We start from the raw sequence: 27,285 nt of genomic DNA on the forward strand, positions 1-27,285 counted from the left end.
ATACCTGTACTGAATGGGCTCTCTACTGGATACTGCTGCAGCTGCATTGACATTGACATGCCTGGTAAGGCAGTGCAGGGGTGGTGAGTAAGGTAAGTGTCTTTACACAGCACAGACACAGCCCAGAGGCTATTTGTAGATACACTGACACAGATACAGCGTTGCCAAGGGACTTAACCTGCTCTCCTCATTACACAATTATTTATATCATGTCCCTAATGGATTGACCATCATTGGGAACACTATCAGGGAAGCTTCTAACCCTTTACAACCCCCTGGCATCTTTAGGTGTATTTTTTAGTCACTTTTAATAATTATGTATATGGCCCTTTTAAGAGACCAACCAATAGCTTAGTGCATGATGTGGTTTTGTAGTGGATGCTCTGGTTGGGCTGGGGAGCATGGTTTTATCATCTTTATAGGATTATTATGCTTAGTGCACTATATTTTATTCAGAAGTGTTTTTTATTAACTACAAAGACACCGGCACCCATACAAGAGTTACCAGGGGGCACTTAAGGGCTTTTCTTATTTCTTGTGGCTTTAAAGCTTATTAGACTGAGATATTGTGTCCGAGGGAGTGTTTCATAGTGTAGCGGGCTCTCTAACAGGTTTTCTCTTTACTGTTTATTATATAAGGTGTCATTGTATATTGTTATATAAGTACAAACATAAAATGTTTCTGTCCCCTTCTATCGAGAAGTCAGTTTCTGATATCCCTCTAGCTAAATTCTGTTCCAGTATGCCAGGTCAACTAAATCTATGAGAATTATGTACCTCAGATTTTGCATGCAAACCAAACAAAACCTTCCGCTTCTCAAAGGGAAGTTTACCCAATACTTGTCACTCAGGGGGACTCTACTGATTTTTCTCCTAAACTTAAAAGCTGCATGTATAAAGTTGTATCACTCATACAAGCAAGCTTCTATTATTTCTCCAAGACCATGGTTGGAAGATCAATGTTCCCAAAAGCTTATTATATCCTGCTAAAAGGGTAACTTCCTGCAGAGTATTCCATTGCCAACTGTATCTCAGTGCACAGAGGTAACGAGACTTATTGTAGCCGCTTCAGATGTGGTTCCTTTTGATCGCTTTCACTTATGTCACCTTCAACTATCCATGCTCAGTCAGTGGTCAAAGAATTATCTACATTTGAAGCAACAAATCACACTCTGGATTCATCTGTCAGACAACCTCTGTCTTGCTGGAGAGAAAATCCTTCTTTGACCCTTGGGGCAACTTTTCTTCATCTGTCATGGGCCATTGTCACGACAGATGCCAGTCTATTAGTTTGGGGGGGCAGTCTGGAATTCTCGAAGGGCGCAAGGAGTTTGTTCGCATTTAGAGGAAAGATTACCAATAAACATTCTTGAACTTCAAGCGAATCTTAGAGCTCTTCAGTCCTGGCTTCTGTTGAAGGAGGAAAAATGTATCTGTGTCTAGTTGGACAATATCCTAGCAGTGACCTATATCAATCCTCAAGGAGGTACCTGCAGTCTACTGGCCATGCAGGAAGTATCTTAGATTCTGTCCTGATCAGTGATTAACATACCAGGTGTGAACAACTGGGAAGTGGATTACCTCAGCCGTCAATCAGTCCAACCAGGAGAGTGGTATTTCAATCAGCTGGTGATCAAATGGGGCCTACCAGATATAGATCTGATAGCTTCACACGTAAATCACAAACTTCCAAAATACTGTGCAAGATCAAGAGATCTAAGGGCTCACAGGGTAGATGCCTTGGTATGTCCATTGGATACCTATAGCATACCTATTTCCTCTATTTGTTCTTCTTCCAAGAGTCATTGCTCAGATCACACAGGAGTCAGCATCAGTAATATTAATTGCTCCAGCTTGGCCCCACAGGACATGGTATGCGGACCTAGTACAGATGTCCTCAACGCCTCCATGGTGTCTTCCTCTTAGACAAGACCTGTTATCACAAGGTCCTGTTTTCCTTCAGGATCTCAAATCTCTAAGTTTGATGGCGTGGAGGTTGAACGCCTAGTTTTGAGATTTAGAGTATTCTCAGATTCTGTGATTGATACTTTGACACAACCTAGGAAACCTGTGACTCAAAGGATTTACCACAAGATTTAGAAAGCATATTTTGTGCGGTGCTTCTCTAAAGGATTTTCTTGGTGTTCCTTTCAGATTCTGAAAATGTTTCAGTTATTACAACATGGCATTGACCAGGGTTTATCAGCTTGTTCCCTGAAAGGTCACATTTCTTCTTTATCTGTTCTTTTTCATAGAAAGTTGGCTAAACTTCCTGATGTTCAGACCTTTGTTCAGGCTTTAGAATTAGGCCAGTTGTGAGACCTATTTCTCCTCCCTGGAATTTGAACCTAGTTTTTCAGTTCTTCAGGGTCCTCCCTTTGAACCAATGCACTCCATTAACATAAAACATTTTCTTGTTAGATATCTCTTCTGCTAGAAAAGTTTCTGAGTTATCCTGTGATCCTCCATTTTTTATTTTTCACAAGGATAAGGCTGAACTGCATACCAAATATGGGTTTGTTCTTCAAGTAGTTTCTACTGATAACATGAATCAAGAAATTGCTGTCCCTTCTCTTTGTCTAGACTGTGCTAACTCAAAGGAAAGATTGTTACATAATCTGGATTTAGTCAGAGCTTTGAAGTTCTAATTCCAAACTACTAAAGAGTTTGGAAAAAACATCTAGTTTGTGTGTTACTCTGGGACTCGTAAAGGGCAAAAAGCTACTACGGTAGTGTTGACATCTTGGCTTAAACAGGTGATTCACAAGGTTTACTTGGTGGCTGGTAAGTCACCTCCTAAATGTAATACAGCTTATTTTACAAGAGCAGTGGCAACATTGTGAACCTTTAAGAATGATGCATCTTTGCAAAGCTGCGACATAGTCCTCTTTACATACTTTTTCCAAATGTTATTGTTTTGATGTCTTTGCTTCTTCGCAAGCAGCTTTTGGCAGGAAACTCCTTCAGGCCGCGGTGTTAGCTAAAAAGGAACTGTCAGAAAAAGTATTTTCCCACCCTGTCCGTAACATAGACCATCGGCTTCGGTATTAATCCAATATGTTATGAAGGACTGTGGACCATCATCATTTTACAAAAAGAAAACAAAATTTATGCTTACCTGATAAATTATTTTCTTTTGGAATGATGATGATCCACAGGCCCTGCCTGCTTCATGTTGGGCGACAGTTCTAATGACACCTCTGTATACCCTGCTTTGCCTTTCCTACCATTCTTTTCCTATTCTCTACTCAGCTATACATGAAAACAGGAGAGAGGTGGGAGGGTTTTAAAGCTCTTGTGTGGGTTCTTAACCTCCTCCTGGTGGCGGACTGTTATGGAGGGCTGTGGACCATTATCAATCCGTTTACGCCCATCGGGTTAGCGCACATTGCATTTTTTATCTGAAATTGCACAGGAGTACAACTTTAAGTGTCTATTTAGCCTCTTTAAATGCTGGAAGTAACAACCAAAGTCCTCATAGACTTTAATGATGTGTGTTGTTACTACCAGTTGTTAAATTCAGTAATTACCTGGGTTAATATTATCACGCTTCCATTTGAGTTAGCATCACATTTCTATAACAGTAAATATCACAAATTGTTACTGAATCACTCACAGAATCTATCACAGATTATCCTGGATCTGAGTTCATCCCATAATATGAATATCATACTCCTTCTTTATTACACTTTCTACCTCCATAAGTATCACGTATACCTAAATTAGCACTGCATACCTACCTGTTTGAGCACTGCACTTCCACTTTTATGGGACTATTTGCCATTATTACACTCTATGCATAAGCCAGTATCAAAATTCAATCCTCAGTCTATGAGGCCGATTTAACAATGCCTGGCAGACATGATATGCTACAGCGTATCATGTCCGCCAGACATCGCTGAATGCGGACAGCATACGCTCTCGGCATTCAGCATTGCACAAGCAGTTCTAGCGAACTGCTTGTGCAATGGCGCCACCTGCAGATTCGCGGCCGCTAGCAGGGGGTGTCAATCAGCCCGATCGTACACACTCGGTGAATTGCTGTACGTCGCCTCAGAGGCGGCGTATGAGTTAAGGAGCAGCGGTCTTAAGACCGCTGCTTCTTAACTCTTGTTTCCGGCGAGCCTGAAGGCTTGCGCATAAACAAGGGGAACAGGGGCCATTCGGCACTTGTTAAATCGACCCCTATATCATAGCTCTACCTGTCATATTGTCTCAACAACAGAATTCAATATCATTCACATTATTCATTATTACACAATAACCTAAATAATAATAACACTAATACATCAGTCAGTATCATTCTTACAAGTGAAATAAAGGCTCACAAATATCAGACTGTTACCAGAATTGGCATTAAAGGGGCATGACATATTTTTTCATGAATTGAATAGAGCATATCATTTTAAAAAAAAAAATCCAATTTACACCTATAATCAAATTTGCTTCCTTCTCTTGGTATCCTTTGTTGAAGAAGCATTGATACATAACTGGGAGCTAGCTGAACACATTGGGTAAGCCAATGACAATAGACATAAATGTGCAGCCACCAATCAGCAACTAGCTCTCAGTAGTGCTTCCGTGCTCCTGATCCTACCTAAGTATGCTTTTCATAAAAAATAATAGAAGTAATATGGAAACTTTAAAATTACATGCTCTTTTTGAATCAGGAAAGTTTAATTTTGACTTTGCTGCCCTTTAAAAGCATGTGAGAGTCTTAGACTTTTATGATTCAAAACAAAAGTCTCCAGTTTACGTCTCTTTTTGTATCATTTTTCTTTCCATGAGAACATACTGAGGTAGGCTCAGGAGCGTGCACCATATGATAGCAGTGTTTGTATACAATAATGACAAGTGTTTTATCATGAGCCTTCCTAGATATGCTCTCATGGAAGTTTTAACAAATGATACCAAGAGAACAAACTACATTTATAATATAAGTCAACTGGAAAACTGTTTTTTTTTTTTTTTTAATTGCTTGCTCTATTTGAAGCATGAATCTTTAATCTTTACTTAAAAATGTTTCTTTCAAATGGGACAGCACCATGTTTAATCTGTAGTTTATGTTCCTACCTTAGTCAACATCATTCCTCTATTCAAATCTGTATAACATTTTTAACAGAGAAAGGGACCGATTTGTCAAGCACTGTATAAAGCTTGATGCCGCTGTTTCTGCGCGAGTCTTCAGGCTCGCCGGAAACAGCAGTTATGAAGCAGCGGTCTTTAGACCCCTGCTCCATAACTTGTTCGCCTGCTCTGAGGCCGCGGGCATCAATCCGCCTGATCCTATACGATCGGGCTGATCGACACCCCTGCTAGCGGCCGATTGGCGGCATTGCACAAGCAGTTCACAAGAACTGCTTGTACAATGATAAATGCCGACAGCGTATCTTTCCTAATAATTATTATACACCTACCTGAGTTAGTATTACGCCTCTACTACTCTGCTATCACACTTAGCAAACCAGTACACATACCTATGTAAACATCATAACATTCCTACTTGAGTCATTATTACACAAATACCTATGGCAATATCAAATATCTACCTGAGTAAGTATTGTACTTCTTTCTAGGTCCATATTACACTCCAGTATGATACTCCTAAGTCAGTTGCTCATAAATAGACATTTATATATCCGTCCACATGCCTTGTTAATTTATGTACATTTTTATACCATGCAGGTTAGTGTACTGCGGGTGGATCTTGTACATAAGAAGTTATAAGAAGGATATTATCCTGCAGAAGATTCACCCCCCCCTTTACTAACCCCTTTGTTCTTATTTCAGCGGGCGCATTCATTATAAGGACATGTACAGTTTGTTACGGGTTATCTCCCCCCCGCTGGGGTTGGGGAAGAAATGCCCCCACAGGGTGGCCTGCAAGGTTTGGAAAACCGTTACAAAACCAAAAACCAAAACCAAATTCCACTATCCCCTCCTCTCCATCTGCCCCGTCTTCCTCCTTTCACCCCTTAAAAAAATACACCCTCTCCCCTCTCTCCTTCAAAATGAGCCCCTTACCCCTTGCAAGAATCTCAGCGGAATGCGCGTTGCTTTCACCTACCTTATTTAATATATATATTCCATATATATATTTTTATACATAGCTGTATTCAGCTGTGTACACATAGTGCATCCTTATTCTTTGGCTGCTAAAGGGTTAATGACCCCATCCTTGTCAGCTAAAGACCTAATGATTCCCAGACAAAGCATGGGCTTGCTGGGTTTGGGTGGGGAGAGGGTACGAACGGGTTCTCTTTTTTATTTTTAGGGAGAGAGGGAGCCTGCTATACAGAAAGAAGATTTGCTTGATGAAAGTGGGAGGGTACGGAGGAGTCTCAGGGGGGGCTCCATTAACCATAGCTCTCCCTTCCCATTCCATAAACCTTAACCCCACACCCTGCCTTTTACCACCACCACTGATAACATCTCCCTTCCTACTATGCTTTAAACCACCACCTAATCAACGCTGGCAGGATGAGACGCAGATTATCCTATGGATAGATTCATAAAGGCCCATATTTTATCCATATTTTTTTTAACATTGAATCTGCCCAGTTCCTCATATTTGATGTGCTTTGGGGTGTCCAGATATTTAAATGGCCCCATTATGAGATGAAAACCTCAGGGGTTGATACGTATTTGGGTTCTTTTAATATATCCTTAAATGTTAAAATCTGGGGATGTGAACCTTTTTGGTGGATTTAGTGAAGTTCCGGCTATCACCACCCACTGTGGTTGTGAGGAGATGAGCTCCACTTTCTCTGCGTCACTTCCGCAGACTGTAACATAACATGGTCTAATTTCTATTCATTCCCTTTCCACGTTACTTCTGAAACCTTCTCCTACTTTTCTCCCCTGTGTCTTGATTTTTATTCTTCTCATTTTTTTCTTCCTCTCTCTTCCTTTTTCCACTTTCTATTCCTATCTTCCCTTGACTGTATATCCCCCCTCGTTCCCATCCTTCCTTTTCATTCAAATGATCATATTCCATTTTCTTTCTCCCTCATGATGGTACATTATTGGCCTAACTTATTTTTCTCTGCCTATTAATTCCCAATTCTTTTTTATAACTTCCTCTTTGCTTTATTTTTGTTTATTGGTCTCCATCATCCTAAATCATTTTCCTCCTCTTTGTATGTGTGCATTGGTTTTACTTTTCCCTCATATCACTCCATATATTCAACTTTAACCCCATCCATGCTACTTTTTTCATGCTTTTTTCATGCTTACGGCCCTTGCCCACCTTGCCATTACACCCTTTCCATTCTCCACTTCATCATCGCCATACTCTTGTAACATCTTCCCTTTCGCACCTCTTCTCTCTTCCTCCCACTGCCTCTGTGGCTCCTCTCTCTCTGTTCCCAGGGGTCGCATGAAATACACAGACTTGTATGAGATGCTCAGACATATCTCGCCTCCCTTGGGTCTGGGGAAGAAATGCCCTGCACGAGTTGCTTATAAGGTAGATCCCTTCCCTTTTCCTCCCTTTGAACCCCAAAACCATCCCCAGTTTGTCCTTCCTTCCCAACCTGTAACCAAACAGAAAGGTAATTTAGCTCTTTGGCTGCCAGATGTAAGCAAAGCTTTACAGAGCATTGTGCTTACCATCCGGCAGTGGAAGGGTTAAACTGTACCCAAAACAATCTTCCAATGCCAGGATCCTTCTTGTGCCCAGGAGCCTTTGTTGGCTTTTTGTTTCTTAATGTTCTTTTTGGATATATTGACGTGAAGATGTGTTGTCAGTAACTGTGTGTCTTTGGAGACGTTCCGTGTGTTGGTTGATGGTTTTTGTTTTTATTGGAGAGCAAAATGAAATGGGGCAGCAGAGGGAGGTTTAGAACTATTTAGCGGACCCTTTCTTAAACAATATTTTAGGGATTATTTGCAGCAGTCCGAAATCTGTGAGGTCACAAATAATGGCAGCATCTGTTTTACTAAGAAGTGTATCTCTGTTTATAGAAACTAATTACCTGATGATCAAAAAGTCAACAACATATAGAGAATTCTCACAAAATATTCAATGGATTTTTTAAGCATTATTTTGCTAGCAAGTGTCTCTCCTTCACATCCAAAGTCTTGTATAGAGAGATAAACTGATATCAAGGTAAAATTAGACTTTCTAAAATTATTTGAGAGAGCTTGTAGTACTGATGAGACGTGTTAGATAATCTAAGCTTTAAATAATCAGTCTCTAACAATAGTAATAATATTTTTTGTTCATCATTGATGCTCTCTCACACACTGTAAATTTACCAATACCAATGAGCCCACATCTCCTTCTTCCACTTCCACTGTATCTCATTAAGATTATTAGTCTTCATATTAAAAACAAATTCATTAAAGGTACATTACCTATATGCTAAATTACATGAAAGCAATGCAGAATATTTGTAAAAAAGCTGGCAACAAAACTTCCCATGAACATCTCTATGTAAAAAAGTAAGATATTTTACCTAAAAATGTTTTCTGCTCACTATCTTTAAGCTAGTCTTTTTTACTGTCATCTGCATTAAAAAACAGCAGCCAGTCAGCATTATCAGTGCTGAGTTCACACTTTAATTTACTGTGATCTTGAGGGATTTCACCAGAGTAAACGTCCTTAGGAGGTACTTACAGTGACTGTACATGCTAGAGGCACGCTCCCTTGTAAGTTCCAGGTCAAGCATAATGACTAGATATTTAAAGTCCTTTTATAGTTTGATGCGGATATTGAGAAAATGTTGAGGATAAATATCTTCATTTTTACATGTTCATGTGATATTTTCTAGGCTGCTTTTTTTTGTACAGATATACTGCATCACTTTCAAATGATTCAGCATTTGATTAGCATGTCCCTTTAAACTCAACACAGAAAGTTGTGACAAGAATCTCACATGAAATAAATCAGAGCCGGCAGTATATTCTGCATCACTACAATTGAATCAATACAAATATGATTCAAGACTAGAATATTAGCCTCTGTGTTAAACTAAGATCAGTTTTTGTGATTTTCTCATGCTTAAGTAGATCAAACTGACAAACGTCACAAAAAAAGTAAACCCATACTTGTTAAAGAGGTGGACACCTCTGAATTAGAACTTCATATTTCATAAATATATTTTTGTGTACACGCAATTCATTACATTAGAAAAGACACATAAATACAGTGGTTGACATGGTACAGTGAAATGTATTTTTTTTTTTTTTTTTTTTTTTTAACAGTACAGCTTAACTTTGTTAAGAACGTAGAACACTGTATTGCAACCCTTTTTGGCATCAAAAGGGTTAAACATGAGGAAGTTTCACCCTTTGGAAAAGGCAGTGATGACATTAATAGTGGTTTCGACAGGCATTCATGTAAATTAAATTGCTGCATAAATAACAACTGCCATGAAATCTGGAAATCTTAATTTTATTTTTTGTTTGGCTTCAGCAGAATTGATAAGATAACAGACTACAAATTAGAGACAGATAGGTTACAGTGTTAAACTTGTGGAGCCCGCAATGTGCTCTTTCAGTTTTCAGAACTGGAAAATCCACACATAAAGGGAAAGTAGGCAAAATAAATAACTAAAGTATACTGCAAAGTATACAGTGTATAATAAAGCATTATATTATACAATCACAAAGGCCCAGATTACAAGTGGAGCGCTATTGATAGCTCATGGTGAGCTATCAAGATCGCTGGACCATGCTAAGATTAGCAAGCAATCTAGTATTACAAGCCCATGGTAAATCAGGATTACCAGTGAATATAGGGCACGCTAAAGGATCACATCCCTTTAGCGTGCCCTATACTTTCAATTGATAACGTGGCCATACTAACCATCTATCATACTACAAATTAACAGATCTAAAACAGTTTGTGCGACTTGAGACCCGAAGTAAAGTGTTAGGGCTAGAATAACAAAATACATGTAAACGTGTTAAAATAAAGTACAGTATTACACTAACATATCATATACTGTATACATATTGATATAAAGATATATGTTTATTATTGAAATAAGTGTATAAAAAGTGTTTTAAAGTGATTTGGTATATTTCAAGGTATTTGACAGGGAGGGGCTCAAAAGTGTATGTGTGTTTGTGAGTGTATATGTATATATATATATATACACAAATAGTGAAGAAAAGATTCGATCCTCAGGTCAGAATAGGTAATTTTAAAACGTCTTTATTATATTTCCATTAAAAAGTCCCTGGAGGGGTACTATACAGCAAGAGAACATAGAGCACTGTGTACTCAAGCTGACATGTTTCGGCTGGGTGCCGTAATCATAGCTTGATTGAGTGCATCAGTGCTAATCATTTAAAAGACAATGTTGTTTGTGATTGGTTAAAACATAATTACACATTTTCAATGTTCAAGCTGAAGTGCTGTGTTAACCTATTCCCTGCCTAATTTCTATATGCTGCTGATTAACCACTATCTATTGTTAAAAGGAGACATTCATATGTAAAATATAGATATATATATATATGTAAGTTGGAAAAAGGTGAATTGAAGACTTGGACTTATTGCACTATATACCTGTCAGTGTTGTAACATATATAATTGGTTATTTTGTTTTGTTTTGCATTGTTTATAACCATTCCATTTAGTACATTTTCATTTAATATTTTATATTTTACATTTTACATTTTATTACCATTCCTAAGTTGTTGCATTAACTATTTGGTTGCCATACCCACAGTAAGTATATTACTTCTGTAATTTTTACCTAGCTACTTAAGTGACCTCTAACACAATTCACTGGGCTGGTGACTATTGTGCATAGTGCTTATTGCACAACGTTATTTAGTTAATATATAACAGAGACACTTCTAATATAAATTCTGTTAACTGATTGGGTATAGAGGAATATATACATTTCACATTTATCTAAATGCACTATCTTCCCAATAATTAATTGTGTAATTTTGAAATACTTAATACTAGAAAAAAACAGTTTAAAGATGTTATTCTACAATGCTATGTATTAATGTATTGTTATTGCCAGTAGTTTATAAGATCATATTCGGAGTTCAAACCCCTTGGCACTCTTGTTTGGAGCCTGAAAATCCAATACATCTCTCTTTTTCCTAAGATGAGATTCCTATCCCCACCTCTCAAGGGGGTTTTGATTTTTTCAATGGCTTGCCACCTCAAGGTAGTGCTGCTTTTGTTATGCGAATCTTTAAAATGTCTGACCAAGGGGGTGGTTGCCTCTCCCATTTTGATAGTGGACAAATGGTTGCGTATTCGGACATTTACCTCAGTTGAGGTAAGTCCTACATATTGCAACTTGCATTCCACACATGATAGGACATATATGACATAAGAGGATGTACAGTTTAGGCAGGAAGTTATTTTAAACACTTCACCAGTGACTTCTGAATGAAATTCATTTGAGATAATGACTTTGTCACATGGCTTACATCTGGCTCTGCCGCACCTGTACATCCCCCTATGTCTTAGCCAAGAGCTTTCTTCTGTACCTGTTACCCTAGGCAACTCAGAAGGTGCCACAAAGTTCCCTATGGTTTTGCTTCTCCGGTAAGAGCATCTAAGGCCCCTGTCCACACTATCTACAAGCCTGTCATCGGCTTTCAGTAGGTGGAAGTGTTTGTTTATTATACCACAGATATTCTTGTATTCTGTGCTATAATCTGTTACAAATGTAACTTTGCCTTCCTGAGTGGATGGATTGAAGGGCCTTGCTGATCCCTGTAAGAGTGCTTTCCTATCCAATCTATCTACCTGTGCCTTTGCTTGCTTGATAGTATATTTCGGGTAGCCCCTTTGCATTAATCTTTTCTCGAGATCTCTGCTTTGTGCCTGATAAGTACTTTCATCCGTACAATTCCTTTTTGTTCTGATTAGTTCACCTTTTGCCACTGCCAGTGGAACTTGCTTGGGGTGGCAACTCCTTGCATGAAGCAAAGTGTTTTTTGTAATCGGTTTCCGATAAGTGCTTGTTCTGACTTTACCATTTTCAGCTACTGTAAGGGTAAGGTCTAAGAAATGTATCTGACTGTTGTTAGCCTCATGAGTGAACCTTAGGCCTATGCTGTTATTATTCAGTTTGGCCATAAAGTCAGACATTTCACTATCAGTACCCCGCCAAACAAACAAAAGATCATCTATGTATCGCCTGTAAAAGGCGATACACAGTTTATGATAATTTTCTTCTCCATAGATGTGGGACAGCTCCCACCAACCCATGAAGAGGTTGGCGTATGAGGGCGCAAATTTGGCCCCCATTGCTGTCCCACACCTCTGGAGAAAGAAATCCTCATTGAACCTGAAGTAATTGTGATTGAGAAGAAAGTGGGTAACTCTCAGAATATATTTGATAAATGTTTCATCAAAATAGGAAAATTTCTCTAAGAAGAAATTTATGGCTGTTAAACCTTCCCCATGTGGAATGGAAGAGTAGAGAGCCGTGACATCAATTGTCAGCCACTTGAACTGGCCTTCCCAATTGAAGTCTTCCATAAGATTCAGTAAATCCTTCGTATCTCTTATGTGGCTCTGTAAACGGACCACAAATATATGTGTGTGTGTGTGTGTGTGTGTCTGTGCATATACATACACATATACACATATTTGTACACCATTGAGCCCTTCTCTGTAAAAAATATCTTGACATATACAATATCACTTTAAAACAATGTTATTCAAATACTTGAATTTTTTTTATTAATTACCCTTCATGTTTTCCTATATGTCGCTGTTCCTCCGACCATAACGGATACCCTATTTACTACTTCACTGACGATTCAGACTGTAACCAATCATATCGCGCCCCCTTTGCTGGACGCCAAAGGGGGCGCAATACGATTGGCTACAGCCTGAATCATCAGTGAAGTAGGAAGTAGACTATCTGTTATGGGCATAGGAACAGCGACATATAGGAAAACATGATAGGGTAATTAATAAAACAATTAAGCGTTTCCAAAGCCTTTCGTAAATAAAAGTCCCCATCTTTTAATTTATGATTACAAATATTGTAACTAAAAAAGTTAAAGTTTACCATTACTTTAACATACTTTAGCGCACTTGACTTTGGGTTAGTGTGCAAGTGAAAGCTAGAACAGGGTTTTGTAGCACACCCCATAGAAGTCTATGAAAAAGGGGGTTTAAGCATTAAATGACTTCTTTAAAGGGACTGTAAACACATTGGGCTAGATTACAAGAGGAGTGCAAAAATATTAGCGCTATTGAATGCTAACACCACTCAAGTTAAATCAAAAGCGATCCAATTCTTATTTTCATATTACAAATTGAAAGTAAAAAGTTTTTGATTTAGCAAAAGCCTCATGTGTGTTAACATCTGGAAGCCTGATAGCCCGGCTATGCTAACTCTTATGACCGCTGCTTCTTAACCTAAGTTTCAGGTGGACCTGCAACTTCGGGGGTAGATTGCAGCATCTACCCCATAGAATGCTCTGCAGATCTCACATCTTAATATTTACATGGCTTGGCAGATCTTTATAGTTACCAAGCAAAATACTTTGTTTATCATACTTGCTATTGTTACCAGGCAGAATACTCTGCATATCTTGGTAGGTACCAACTAGAATATTCTGCAGAGCTCAATAACTATAATAATACTTTGCAGATCTCAGTTGTCCACAGATAATTTTATTATCAATAGCTAGTATAAAAAAAACCTTTGGAGGGAATTCCCTAGTACAGCATTAATTTGATTGCATATTTAAATAATCTTATAAATATTAATTTTAGTACAAAAAATGAATAGAAAAATATGACAAGAGTGATATTCCTAGTTTATATTTTTATGCAATATGAGAGTTAGATCTCACAAGTTACCAGCTAGGACACTTCACTTCATGAATTACTGGGCAGAATTTTACAGAACGATCTTATAATCTCACTTGTTATCAACTAGAATTTGCCACAGGTTGTACAAAAGTTGCTCTGTACAAATAGAATACTTAATTCTTTTTGGTTAAGAATAGAATGCTTTGCAGGTCCCACTTGTTACCAAATAGAACACCATACACATCTCACTGGTTACCAGATGGGCAGTTACGCATTTCTCACCAGGCAGAATGTTCTGCAGATCTTAATTGTCCCCATGCAGAATGTACAGCAGATTTCACTTGCTACCGAGTATAATGCTATTCAAAGTTTACATTTTGCTTTTGTCATTGAAAGTATAGGAAGCATTAGTTATCACAAACATGTTTAAACCATTCACTTGTAATATAAGAGCAATGAGCGCACAACTTCTGCTTCCTTGCAAGCTATATAAGTGTCAGATATGGTAAAAATGCTTTTGGTCAAACATTTTAACCAACAACTTGTAATACTCAATCATGCATAACTGATTGAACAATGCTGAGAACAATATGACGCCCCACACTTTATAAATTGCGTTCCACTTGTAATCTAGACCTTTATGGGAGTTTTGAATTTTATTTCACTCCAATTACACAATACAAGGAGTGTCAGGCAGATGACATAAGTGAATATGGTACTTCCTAACTAGTTACCAGGATGCCATCTAAATCTTAATACTTAAGAAGCAGAATGATCTGCAGATCTCATTTGTCCTCAGGTAGAACGCTGCACAGATGTACATTGTTACCAGGTAGTATGCAGTGCACATCTCATTATTTACCAGACATAATGCTCTGCATATCTAATTTATTCCCAGGAAAAATTCTCTGCAGATCTTGATAGTTACCAGACAGAATACTTATTTATAGATACACAATTTACCAAGTATAATACTTTGCAGATCTCAAAACCTACCAAGAAGAATGCTTTGCAGGTGTTATCAGTTATCAGATCTTATGAGTATCTCACTAGATAGTAGGCAGAATCTTCTGCAGATCTCAGTTACCAGTCAGGATGCTCTACAAATCTCACTTGATTCCATTGAAAATGTTCTGCAGATGTCAGAAGTTACCATAGAGAATGATTTCGATATATCTTGCCACAAGTATATACTGATATCACTGGTTAACACATAGGGGTAGATTTAACAAATGTCGGACGGACATGATCCGATGTAGTGGATCATGTCCTCCCGACATTGATAAATGCCCACAGCATACAATGTCGGCATTTAACATTGCACAAGCATTTCTGGTGAAATTCTTGTGCAATGCCGTCTCCTGCACATCTGCAGCCAATCGGCTGCTAGTAGGGGTTGTCAATCATACTGATCGTATCTGATCGGGATGATTGCAGTCCGCCACCTCAGAGGTGGCTGATGAGTTAAGGATCAACGGTCTTATGACCGCTGCTTCTTAACTTAAGTTTAAGGTGGACCTGCAACTTCGGGGGTAGATTGCAGCATCTACCCCATAGAATGCTCTGCAGATCTCACATCTTAATATTTACATGGCTTGGCAGATCTTTATAGTTACCAAGCAACATACATTATTTATCATACTTGCTATTGTTACCAGGCAGAATACTCTGCATATCTTGGTAGGTACCAACTAGAATATTCTGCAGAGCTCAATAACTATAATAATGCTTTGCAGATCTCAGTTGTCCACAGATAATTTTATTATCAATAGCTAGTATAAAAAAACCTTTGGAGGGAATTCCCTAGTACAGCATTAATTGCATTGCATACTAAAATAATCTTATAAATATTAATTTTAGTACAAAAAATGAATAGAAAAATATGACAAGAGTGATATCCCTAGTTTATCTTTTTATGCAATATGAGAGTTAGATCTCACAAGTTACCAGCTAGGACACTCCGCTTCATGAATTACTGGGCAGAATTTTACAGAACGATCTTATAATCTCACTTGTTATCAATTAGAATTGTCCACAGGTTGTACACAAGTTGCTCTGTACAAATAGAATACTTAATTCTTTTTGGTTAAGAATAGAATGCTTTGCAGGTCCCACTTGTTACCAAATAGAACACCATACACATCTCACTGGTTACCAGATGGGCAGTTACGCATTTCTCACCAGGCAGAATGTTCTGCAGATCTTAATTGTCCCCATGCAGAATGTACAGCAGATTTCACTTGCTACCAAGTATAATGCTATTCAAAGTTTACATTTTGCTTTTGTCATTGAAAGTATAGGAAGCATTAGTTATCGCAAACTCGTAATATGGGTTCTAGCTGTAAAAATATTGCAACCTCTTAATCACATTTTAAGCTACTATCGATAATGATTTCTTTCCTATGACATGAAGAGTCCACAACGTCATTCAAATTACTAGTGTGATATTCAACTCCTGGCCAGCAGGGGGAGGCAAAGAGCACCCAGCAAAGCTGTTAAAGGGATAGTAAACTCAAAAAAATGTTTTAATATTTTTTTTTTTTATTTTTTTTTAAAGATAATTTTTATTTGAGGTAAAGAAAAATTATGACATACAAAGAATTACAGTACATTATATTGGCATAATACAATTGCCTGCAACAAGGTACATTGATTACGTTGCTCATTAAAATTACATATGTAAAAAAAAAAAAAAAAAAAAAGCAGCGTCTGCTATTTAAATATCAAGATACTAGTAATGTTTATAGTTGCTGTAATAAAGAAGAGAGAAAAACACTTCAACAGTATGCCAGTGAGAGAAAAAAAAACTGTGCCTAAACCTCAGATTTTAGTTAGTATCACACTGAGAATAAGTAATGTCAAGTTAAAGCCCAGAATGAACAATAAACAAACAATAATATATGGCTGATAAGATATGCAGATACAAATATTAAGTAAGAGAGGATCTAAGCCTCTCGATTCTGGGCTACTAGAGTGAGGATTATTAGTATTATGATTGCGGTATAAGAAAGATAAACCGCTTAATTCGTACTCCATAACTAGGAGGTACATTACATGTGGTGGTGGTGGGGGGGGGGGGAGGTGGTTATTCGGATTATTAACATATCTAAAACAGAAAAGGACCACATTTTTGCATAAAATATATGAGAATAATATAAATCAGATACTAGTATCATGCATGAATACAATTATACACTGTGGAATAATAATGATAAAAATAATAAAAAAAATATTGCTACAGACAATATATGGCAACTAGTAGTCTTATACCTACACTGATGCATTAGTAGGAGTTCAGCAGAAAGAGGGCTATGTTGGATACATGGAAGTTGTTTTCCTGCATTAACTTAGTTGAATCCTATGACTTGTGCAATAACTATATAAATAAAGCCGGCAGTAGAAGCCCTATTATACACATAGGCTAGTGGGAACAGATATCTCTAAGGTAAGTTTGAGAGTAGAGCTATAAGGGGCCCTGCTAAATGTATAAGGTGGAGAGGCTGGTGTTTAAAAACTCTTAATATAACTGAATGAGGCAACTGTATACAATCGCAGATAACAGTACAAACATTGATAAGCAAAATATAGCAACAGCACTCTGAACATGAGAAGTCCTAATCTCTGTACCAAGAACTTGTTACAGACCAAGCACAGTATGATCTGCTTAGAGCTATACCTTTTTGAAATGGGCCAGAGAACTGTGTAGAGGTGTAACTTATGTAGGGTAAAATAGATCCTTATATATGCAGATGTCACAGAGGAATATGATAAAGACTCTTGGAGGGCTATAAATGCAATAGAGTACTTGCTGAGATGTATAAGTCAGTCCCGCTAACAATAAAGGGTAAAACATACAAAAGTCACATAGCCTTCATGCAGACTATAATAAACTTGCTACAAACAGACTCCTACAAGGCTATAAACATTCAAAACATGCACAGTGGTTGAGTCCGCAACAGTATAAAGAGAAACCAAGAAATATTGTCAATGTGGGAAGATCACTATTTTCACATTGGTCGGCAAAGGGTTATAGCTATCTCAGACATGCCCGCTAATTAAATAGGGCTCCAAGTACACACATACTCTAACATCCAGCGTAGTACCTTCATCCAGAATAAAAAATGTCCTGGCTCGCCCTTAATAAGGTCCATGTACCAAAGTGAAAATCAAACATGGCATTAAAACTGAAATCATAGGATTAACTGAGTATCATTTTACTTCTCACAGTTCCAGTCATGCTCCGGTTCTGCATTCTGCGTACCTCACCACAATCCTAGCCTACTCCGACTTTAGACACAATAGGAGCAAGTCTCTCAGGGCTCCAGAGCAGTTCCATTACAGTTAGGAGACGTGCAGAACCGGGTGTACTGTTAGGTGACAGATCCTCAGAGCCAGTAATACCAAAGCACTTTGAGAGCACTCGAGACCCCTGGCTTTCCTTGCCTTCTGGAGCGGCTATACGGGTAAGGTCTTCTTCTGTTTGGCTCTGCAGAACCATGCTTGAAAAGTTAGGATCAATCTCCCCAATCTCCCGGTGAGTCTCGGACCCAGATGATACACCCTCATGGCTATGCAGGTAATGCCGGGGCCCCAAAGCATCCCCGCAATTGGTGTGCACTTCGCCCGGATCCAGAGACCTTGCTGCCAAAGTCCCACAGCTCTCCTCTAATCCTGCAGCTCCATCTAAAGCAGCGGCAAGCCTGATGTGATGTTGGGATAGGAGCTTGCTGATCTCCGCGCATATCTGGCCGATGTTAGTCATAGCCACTTTGTGACTGCGAGGGTGATAATATGGCCGCCGTCCATATACCTACGCAGTAGGCTTTCCAGGGCAAACACACTGCTGGTAGTTAGATATCCAAGTTTAGAGCCCTCCGGGTAGCAGGTGGGGTTTAGATGAGTGATCCCACTATAATCCTGTAATTACTTGGGCTCCTAAATCTGATTTAAGGTCCTTTTTAGCTAGATTTAAGCAGGAGCTCAGAGAGTCTGCGACCTCTCTCATGCGCTGCTGGCTCCGCCCCCCGTTTTAATATTTTTTAAAACTTCATTAAATATTATTCATATATGTTATAAGTACCTATTAAAGTTTCATGTCCTTTTCTTGATATTGCTCATCAAAAATCCTTATTTCGCCAAACTTATTTTTTGCTCATTATGTGGGACCTCTAACCATGTTCTACCTAGGTAGAAACATAATGGTGGCCTGCATGCGCATTTACTGTCTATGTTGAGTAACGCATCTTGGTCCCTCTCTGTCTTCTCTTGTGGCGCGGCGCCAAATGCAGGGCGGACATTTGGCATGTGAGGTAGTTATCGGTGGGCGTGGTGCACCAGAGCGATGACGATTCACAGTGCTAGCCCGGATCCCCCCGCATTAGCGCTAGCGCTCCTTCTAGCTCATTTTACAATGGTTTATTGCTACTGTGTAAGGTGTATGCTTTGGGGTAAAGCCGCCCAGAAAGAGTTAAAATTTGTGCAGCAGTCAGTCTTCTCGGGCCACCCACATAGCTACGTGATGATAGGGGACATTTCATTCAATGAAGAAAGTAATATTTGTCAGCGCCTGTCTATTTTGTGGAATTAGCTAAATCAAGGCTGATTATTGCTTCAGTGCCATTATGTGATGGATACCCCGGCTACCCTGACTGGGTAGCTCCGCCAAACGGGTCCTGCTTCCTCCCTGCCGACTGCAGCTATGAAGCTGGCAAGTGACCACAGTCTGTAGCCACCCCTGATGCCCGACAGCACCTGTATTCAGGGTCCCACCCTGTGGCAGACTCCAGCTACCCAGACTGGGTAGCTCTGCATGAGGGTCCTTCCTCTGCCTGGAACAGGCTGCTATGTAGCCCAGGAAAGTGATTTTAGCTGGAGCCCACCCAAATAACTAGACATACTAGCATTCAGGTGAAACAGGAACTGATTTTATTGAAAACACACACTCCTTTTATACACACAGCTCATCTTGATAAGACCCTGGACAATCCCACTATTTTCCCGCCCCTCCAGACAGCCCGGCACCTCCATAGGAGCCACAGTCCCACATAATCCCAGTACCTAGGGGTTGCGGTTTCGGGGTGATCCCAGTGGAGTGGCGGCACTTCCAGAGTGTCATTTTAAAGCTCTCGGTCCCTAGATGCCACAGTACAGCATGATTCGTTACTGGGAACCGTTGAAGTTATGGGGGTAGGGGTGTCCAAAACCCCCGGTTCCAAAAGGAGCTCCCCTTCAATAATTTCCCCAGCTCTTGTCCTTCCTAGGGGCTACCAATCTCCAAAAGAGCGGAGCTCTGGGGCAAAGGGCTGCTGGAGCGACCAGGGGTAAAATTAGCGGGTGTCCTGCTGTCCTGTGGCCGACCGGGAGTTCCAGGAGCCCAGCCAGCCTGAGAGGAGTTAGGCAGGTCTCCATTGTGAGGCGGCCGACTGGGAGTTCCAGGAGCCCGGCCAGCCTAGGAGGGTTTTCCTGGTTATACACCAGCTCTTCACAAAACAAGCAAACAAAAGCTTCCAGAGATTGTGGTTGCTCTGAGGAGCCCAAAACCACTGAGAAGCAACAGGGGTTAGGTTGTAGGGGGGGTGGGGGGTAGCCTTAGCTGTCTGGTATCCGTGATATCTCCCCCCTCCAGTTTGGCAGACCCGGCTAGACCCTTAAGGGGTCGGCCTGGGGCTGTCCGACGGTGGCCCTCCACGTCTCGGTTGCTGGGAGAGGTTATCCCATCTCTCCTGAGCTTGGGCATCCTGGGGGATTCCTGCTGGCGTTTATACCCTGCGCCCTGGGCGCAGGGAGAGTCACATAATGCAAAGTCCCAAACAAGTTTGCTAAGGCCGGCTCCCAAACAATTGCTGTCCCACAAGTTCCAGTGTCCTTAAGTTCCATGACCACACTGCCTCTCTCTGTGACACTCTGTTAAGTACTAGCTGACCAACTCACAGGCAAAGCCATTGCCGGTTTCCCGTCTGTGTCACCACCCCAGACTGTAGGTTGAGGTTGCTCCTTGGTGGGGCAGGCAAGACTCGGGTGCCCAAACTGGTGGCACCAAATGCAGGGGCAGGTATCCAACAAAGCCATTCCTGGTTTCCCGGCTGCAGGTGGAAGTTGCTCCTTGGTGGGGCAGGCAAAACTCGGGTGCCCAAACTTGTGGCACCAACTGCATGAGCGGTTACCCCCCTGTGAGAAATACTCCGGGACAAGAAAAGGGTAGAGACCCTGCCAAGCTACTGAGGGAAGAGACTGCCTGTCTCTTCTCCCGAGAAGAAGATCTACCGCTGGGGAGGGAGGTCTGCAACCTCCGCTCCATGGGAAACTGCTCTGCTGCTGGGGAGGGAGACCAACTGTCTCCTCCCACAGGAAGGGGTTCTGCCGCTGGAGAGAGTTATGGACATCCGTCTCTCCCTGCATGGGGTTCGGTGTAAGGGGAGGGAGGATGACTACCTCCACTCCCAGGGGATGGCTCTGCCGCTGGGGAGAGGGACCGACTGTCTCCTCTCCCTGTACCTGGCTCTGCCACTGGGGAGACCGACTGTCTCCTCTCCCAGGAAGGGCTTCTGTGTAAGGGGAGGGAGGACGACTACCTCTGCTCCCAGGGGATGGCTCTGCCGCTGGGGAGAGAGACCGACTGTCTCCTCTCCCAGGAAGGGGTTCTGCTTACACAGTAGCCGTCCTCCACCCACATCTCTGCCTGGACCAGTCCATCTAGTTCCGATAGCCATTCCTCCATGGGCTGCTCTCCCAGGAAAGGCACTCGCAAGTCCCACCGGACCCAGTACCTCTCATCATCTGTGGGGAGGACCTTTCCATCACAATACTTTTTTTTGTTGAAGCCTCTCCCTCCATAGTTGCCGGCGGACAATGCTCCTCCAGCTCAGCTGGTCCAGTTCAGAACCAAGACCGGCCAGGTGGGTCAGTGCCTCCTGTACTCTCCTTAGGAACTCGGGTTCCATAGTTACCAGCTACTGTGGCCCTTCTCCTCTGTCAGCAGGAATCGTGTGGAAGAAGCAGATCCCACCGCTGCCAGCCAATGTGACAGATACCCCGGTTACCCCGACTTAGTAGCTCCGCAAAACGGGTCCTGCTTCCTCCCTGCCGACTGCAGCTATGAAGCTGGGAAGTGACCACAGTCTGTAGCCACCCCTGATGCCTGACAGCACCAGTATTCAGGGTCCCACCCTGTGGCAGACTCCAGCTACCCAGACTGGGTAGCTCTGCATGAGGGTCCTTCCTCAACCTGGAACAGGCTGCTATGTAGCCCAGGAAAGTGATTTTAGCTGGAGCCCACCCAAATAACTAGACATACTAGCATTCAGGTGAAACAGGAACTGATTTTATTGAAAACACACACTCCTTTTATACACACAGCTCATCTTGATAAGACCCTGGACAATCCCACTATTTTCCCGCCATTCCCGCCCCTCCCAGTACCTAGGGGTGGCGTTTCGGGGTGATTCCGGTGGAGGTGTCCCCAGATGCCACAGTCCAAAAATCAGTGTGATTTGTTACTGGGGACCGGAGTTACAGTCCGTTGAAGTTATGGGGGGTAGGGGTGTCCAAAACCCCCGGTTTCAAAAGAAGCTCCCATTCGATAATTCCCCCAGCTCTTGTCCTTCCTAAGGTCTACCAATCCCCAAAAGAGCGGAGCTCTGGGGCAAAGGGCTGCTGGAGCGACCAGGGGTAAAGTTAGCGGGTGTAGCCTTAGCTGTCTGGTATCCGTTCAGCAGACCCGGCTAGACCCTTAACGGGTCGGCCTGGGACTGTCCGATAGTGGCCCTCCACTTCTCGATTGCTGGGAGAGGTTATCCCATCTCTCCTGAGCTTGAGGCATCCTGGGGGGTTCCTGCTGGCGTTTATACCCTGGGCGCAGGTATAGTCACATAATGCAAAGTCCCAAACAAGTTTGCTAAGGCCGGCTCCCAAACAATTGCTGTCCCACAAGTTCCAGTGTCTTTAAGTTCCATGGCCACACTTCCTCTCTCTGTGACACTCTGTTTAGTACCGGTTGACTCACCCACAGACAAAGCCATTGCCGGTTTCCCGTCTGTATCCCCATCCCAGACTGTAGCTTGAAGTTGCTCCTTGGTGGGGCAGTCAAGACTATGGTGCCCAAACTGGTTGGACCAAATGCAGGGGCAGGTATCCAACAAAGCCATTCCCGGTTTCCTGGCTGCAGGTGGAAGTTGCTCCTTGATGGGGCAGGCAAAACTCTGGTGCCCAAACTTGTGGCACCAACTGCATGAGTCCATCTAGTTCCGATAGCCATTCCTCCATGGGCTGCTTTCCCAGGAAAGGCACTCGCAAGTCTAACCGGACCCAGTACCTCTCATCATCTGTGGGGAGGACCTTCCCATCACAATCCTTTTCTTGTTGATGCCTCTCCCTCCATTGTTGCTGGCAGACAATGCTCCTCCAGTTCAGCTGGTCCAGTTCATACACCAGCTCTTCACAAAACAAGCAAACAAAAGCTTCCAGGGATTGTTGTTGCTTTGAAGAGCCCAAAACCACTTAGAAACAACAGGGGTGAGTTTGTAGGGGGGATGGGGGGTAGCCTTGGCTGTCTGGTATCCGTGACACTTTATTTTTATATTGTGGTGACAGAATAAAAACATTAGTAGCGGTGAGTAGTCCTTATTTTGATACATCAATCAGTCAGCCAGCCTTGCCTCCCACAAATTAGCCCCACTGCTATGAATATTAAAATGAATTGGGCGGAACCGATTCGCTATTATATGGGGCACGGGAATTCATTTTACATAAACTCTGCCTATTTTATGGGCGGTCGTTGAAGCTCATTTTATACAAATTTGAAAGTTAAATTAAATATATTTAGAAGCTTCGTTTCAGCAAAAAAGTAGGTTGATTTTATATAATATATTTATATAGTTATAATAATGTCTTTTATTTTTGCTACATTTTGCAAAGATTTCTAACCCTTTAAGTATAACTGCCTTACCCATAACCCCCAGTCATTCTCTTTGCCTCTGTCAATGGAGGTTGTGCAAAGTTGGTGTCTTAAGAAATTAATCATTTAAAGGGTACTTTTCTCTGCAAGCAAGGATTGGGGTCTAGCTGTGTCCACGTTAATCTCTTGAGTAAGAGTAGTGCGGTGGCTTTTAGCAGTTAAAAGGCGCCACTTTTAACACTTTGCTACCCCTTTGTGGAAAGCCAGAGTTAGTTACTCTGTTCTATCTTTTCCTAAAGGTCCATGACAGGGAGCGCAGTGCCTGACAAACCTAAGGAGTAGCATCTATTATGCAGTTGAATCTAAGGTAAGTTTCAAACAACGAGGTAACCGGTATTTAACGGTAACATTTTACTGGTATTAAAAGGTAACCTGCAAAATCAGTAATGGTGCTACTTTAGTTAATTTTCACCTGGTATAGGCCGGTAACCACCCTAGAAAATTAGTTAGCACTATTTATAATTTGCAAGTACAAAGTTGTATCTCCTAAGAAAAATATAAAGTATTACTCGTGAGTCCAACTTAGATGCGATACCCTTATAAAGATAAAAAACCAGCCTTGTTCATTTTATGAGAATTACCCAAGGTATAGACCGGTAAACCCCTATACAAAACCATCTATATTATTTCTAAGATACAAACCTGCGAGAGCAACAGGTCAGCCCTTAAAGGTATAGGCCGGTAAAGAGTTATAGAGATTAGATATTTACAACTAATAAAACTAAGGTAAATCCTCTTATAGACTATCTATTAAGAAATCACAACATTAAGGCATTAACTGGTAAATTATTATAGAGACCATTTTTCAACCAACAGAATAAAGGTATAGTCCGGTCAATCTCTGTAGAAACTATTCACTGATAATAGACAGATTAATGGTGTAGACCGGTAACATATCTATCTAAGAGAATATAAAGGTAAAAAACGGATAACCTATTATAGTAAACAATTGCTTCAACTGAGACAATTATGAATAAAAATATTTAATGTTATCACAGCACACAACGAGTTAATACTAAGCCTAATTCTATGCACACAGAGATACTTGCAAAAAAGCTATAATTGCTTAATCTAAGTGGAAGCCGAGGAAATCTTCAAAATAAATTGTGTAGGCATCTAAATGCCAAGCTTTAAATTGCAGAGTTAATTTAGATACACAAATTCTCTTGAATCTGAACTTACAAATGAGATGTGATACAAGTTAAAGGATTACTTTCTGTTATAATTTTTAAGCTAAACAACTAACATATTAAAGTTAATAAACATTAATTAAAACCTACTGACCTATATTTTCTCCAAAACGAAGTTTCATAACATTCTAAAAGTTATATCTTTTATTCGCTGATGATGTCACGTTATCCTGCCCACTATTTTCAGCACTGCATGTTCAAAATACTTAAACCAATAACTTGGTGTTTAAAGCGCCATTTTGAAACCTAGGTATTGTAAACGGATTGGTACAGAGCAAAGGATACCCACGGAGTGGGTTTGGAAAACAATTAAATTTGCAGACAAGATTTCTGATATACGGTAGAGATATGTTAATGAAATGCTATTCATAAAAAGCGTATTTGGGGTAGTTAGTTAGTAACAGGCATAGAAAATATTTACTTACAGTGGCCCTTTAAACAAACACAACCATACTGTAACAATGTAACTATTTGTTCTATCTATAGGATCACTGACTGTCCAAGTAAAATTTCTAAACACTCTCCCAGTGTTCACTTTTCCTTGCGAGTCTATTATTATCGAGTTGCAATATAATCTAATGATATTCAAAAGACTCTTAAGACTCCTAAGTTAATAGTAGGGCTAACAGCAATCCGCTAACACATATAATTGTACTCACAGTAATTTTCACAGGCTCCCCACATCCCAAATAATCTGAAAGTTACCAGTATATACTGAACGGCATTTCTGATATTATTAAAAGGGAGAATTTATGTGACAACACTGACACCTAGTGGAGATTTAATTCAACACATAGTATCAACATTATTATAACTTGTTCAGGCAAAATTGGAGCCAAACATCCACTATTAGTTAAATAGTGTTTGGAGCTTGTAACAATAAGTTCAAGATATTTAACAAATTAATCCAATCCTCTGCAATACCAGGCAATGCCTTTTTACTATAACAAATAAAGGAGCTAAAATCAGTCACTGTCTATTAACTGATAAATTGCAGTTACCTGGAAAAATAGGATTTGTAGGTCATATCAAGGTTGGTGACATTCTCTCAGATATAGTGCTCCACTTTAATGGGAATATAGGGTGAAGGGTAGCAATACTCACTTTGCTCTAACTCTAACATTACATTAGACGATTGACATCTGAGCAACCCAAGAACCTACACTAGTATACTATCTACTCAGATCTCAAGATAAACCAGTGATCATGCTATGTAATGAAACATTAAACTATAGATAAGTCTATCACTATAGTTCATAACTCATATGTTACAAGCTTAGTCCTATTGAGAATTCACCTAATAAAGAAAACAATCTCAACAGCAGATGATAATTTTAAAAGTTTTTGTCTTTGTGTGTTTGTAATATATTTTAATAATTTTGAATAAAAGTTAAATTTTAATATTCTAGCTTTGAACTCCACCTAGGAGTCTCATCTAAGTCAATATCCATAAAAATTCTATCTCAGGAATGTGAGTGCTAATCAGATGTACAGTTTTTGTCAGTATAATACTGATTTGTCCTAGTTTGAATCTAAGGTAAGTGCCTTTTGCCCTCTAGGTACAGAAGGACAGCAGCACTTAAGAGGTTAAGCCTCTTTTTCAAATCTTTTTTTTACCTAAGACACATATTAATCCTTATTCAATAGAGGATTCATATGGGGGCAATATCTTTGGCACATGATATATGGAAATGGTTTATTTCATAATTATTCAGTATAAGACTTGAGGGAAAGAGTTCTCTCATTCTGCTGGGATGTGAGATGTTAATACTAAGGGATAACCTTTATTATTTATAATAAAATTATGTTTGAGGCTTTGGGCTGTTTAGGGCTTATTGGTGTAAAGCGGTAAAGCCGTTTTAGACCGTGTTTTAAACTTGCGCTTTTTTCTCTGCAGAGAAATGTTGCACACTTTACTTTAAGCCCCGCTCACATGACACCCGCACTTCCGGTTTAGCGGAGCGGTGCCGTTGCAACATCAGTTGCTACACAGGAGAAATTCAGCTCTTCAAGTTGCGACTGTATTTTCCTATTCTACCCGGATCATTTCATACCAAAGGTCTTTTCAAGGAGTCCGCTTTTCCTATTACTAGTGGGGTATTACTTTTGGCGGTAGGAACCTCAGGCAATCTGAGGTATTTTTTTTTGTCTAAAAGTTTTCCTTATTTGTTCAATATTAAAATTTAATATTCTATATTTTATTTTATATTTTTTTGCAGTCGCTTAATTTTTTTAATTTTGCAATTCTTGTGGGATTTGTTACCTATTAGCCATGGACTCAGAACAAGATAAGTCCATATCCATGGAAAAATGTTTACTTTGTTTGGAGGCCCAAATTGATTTGCCTATGCAATTTTGCTCCTCTTGTTTAACCAAAACTTTGAAAT

General features: G+C 40.3%; 1 protein-coding gene across 1 annotated transcript in view; it reads left to right on the top strand.

Annotated features, from left to right (window-relative positions):
* The window catches only part of CACNA1A (calcium voltage-gated channel subunit alpha1 A), a 632,851-nt gene that overhangs the window by 456,842 nt on the left and 148,724 nt on the right, over positions 1-27,285 (top strand). Inside the window, exon 37 of the mRNA XM_053718181.1 lies at positions 7,372-7,468. Within this exon, the coding sequence (XP_053574156.1) occupies positions 7,372-7,468 (97 nt within the window). The remainder of the gene's footprint in view (positions 1-7,371; positions 7,469-27,285) is intronic.

This window comes from Bombina bombina, chromosome 6, assembly GCF_027579735.1.
Source record: "Bombina bombina isolate aBomBom1 chromosome 6, aBomBom1.pri, whole genome shotgun sequence".
Taxonomy (NCBI): Eukaryota; Metazoa; Chordata; class Amphibia; order Anura; family Bombinatoridae; genus Bombina; species Bombina bombina.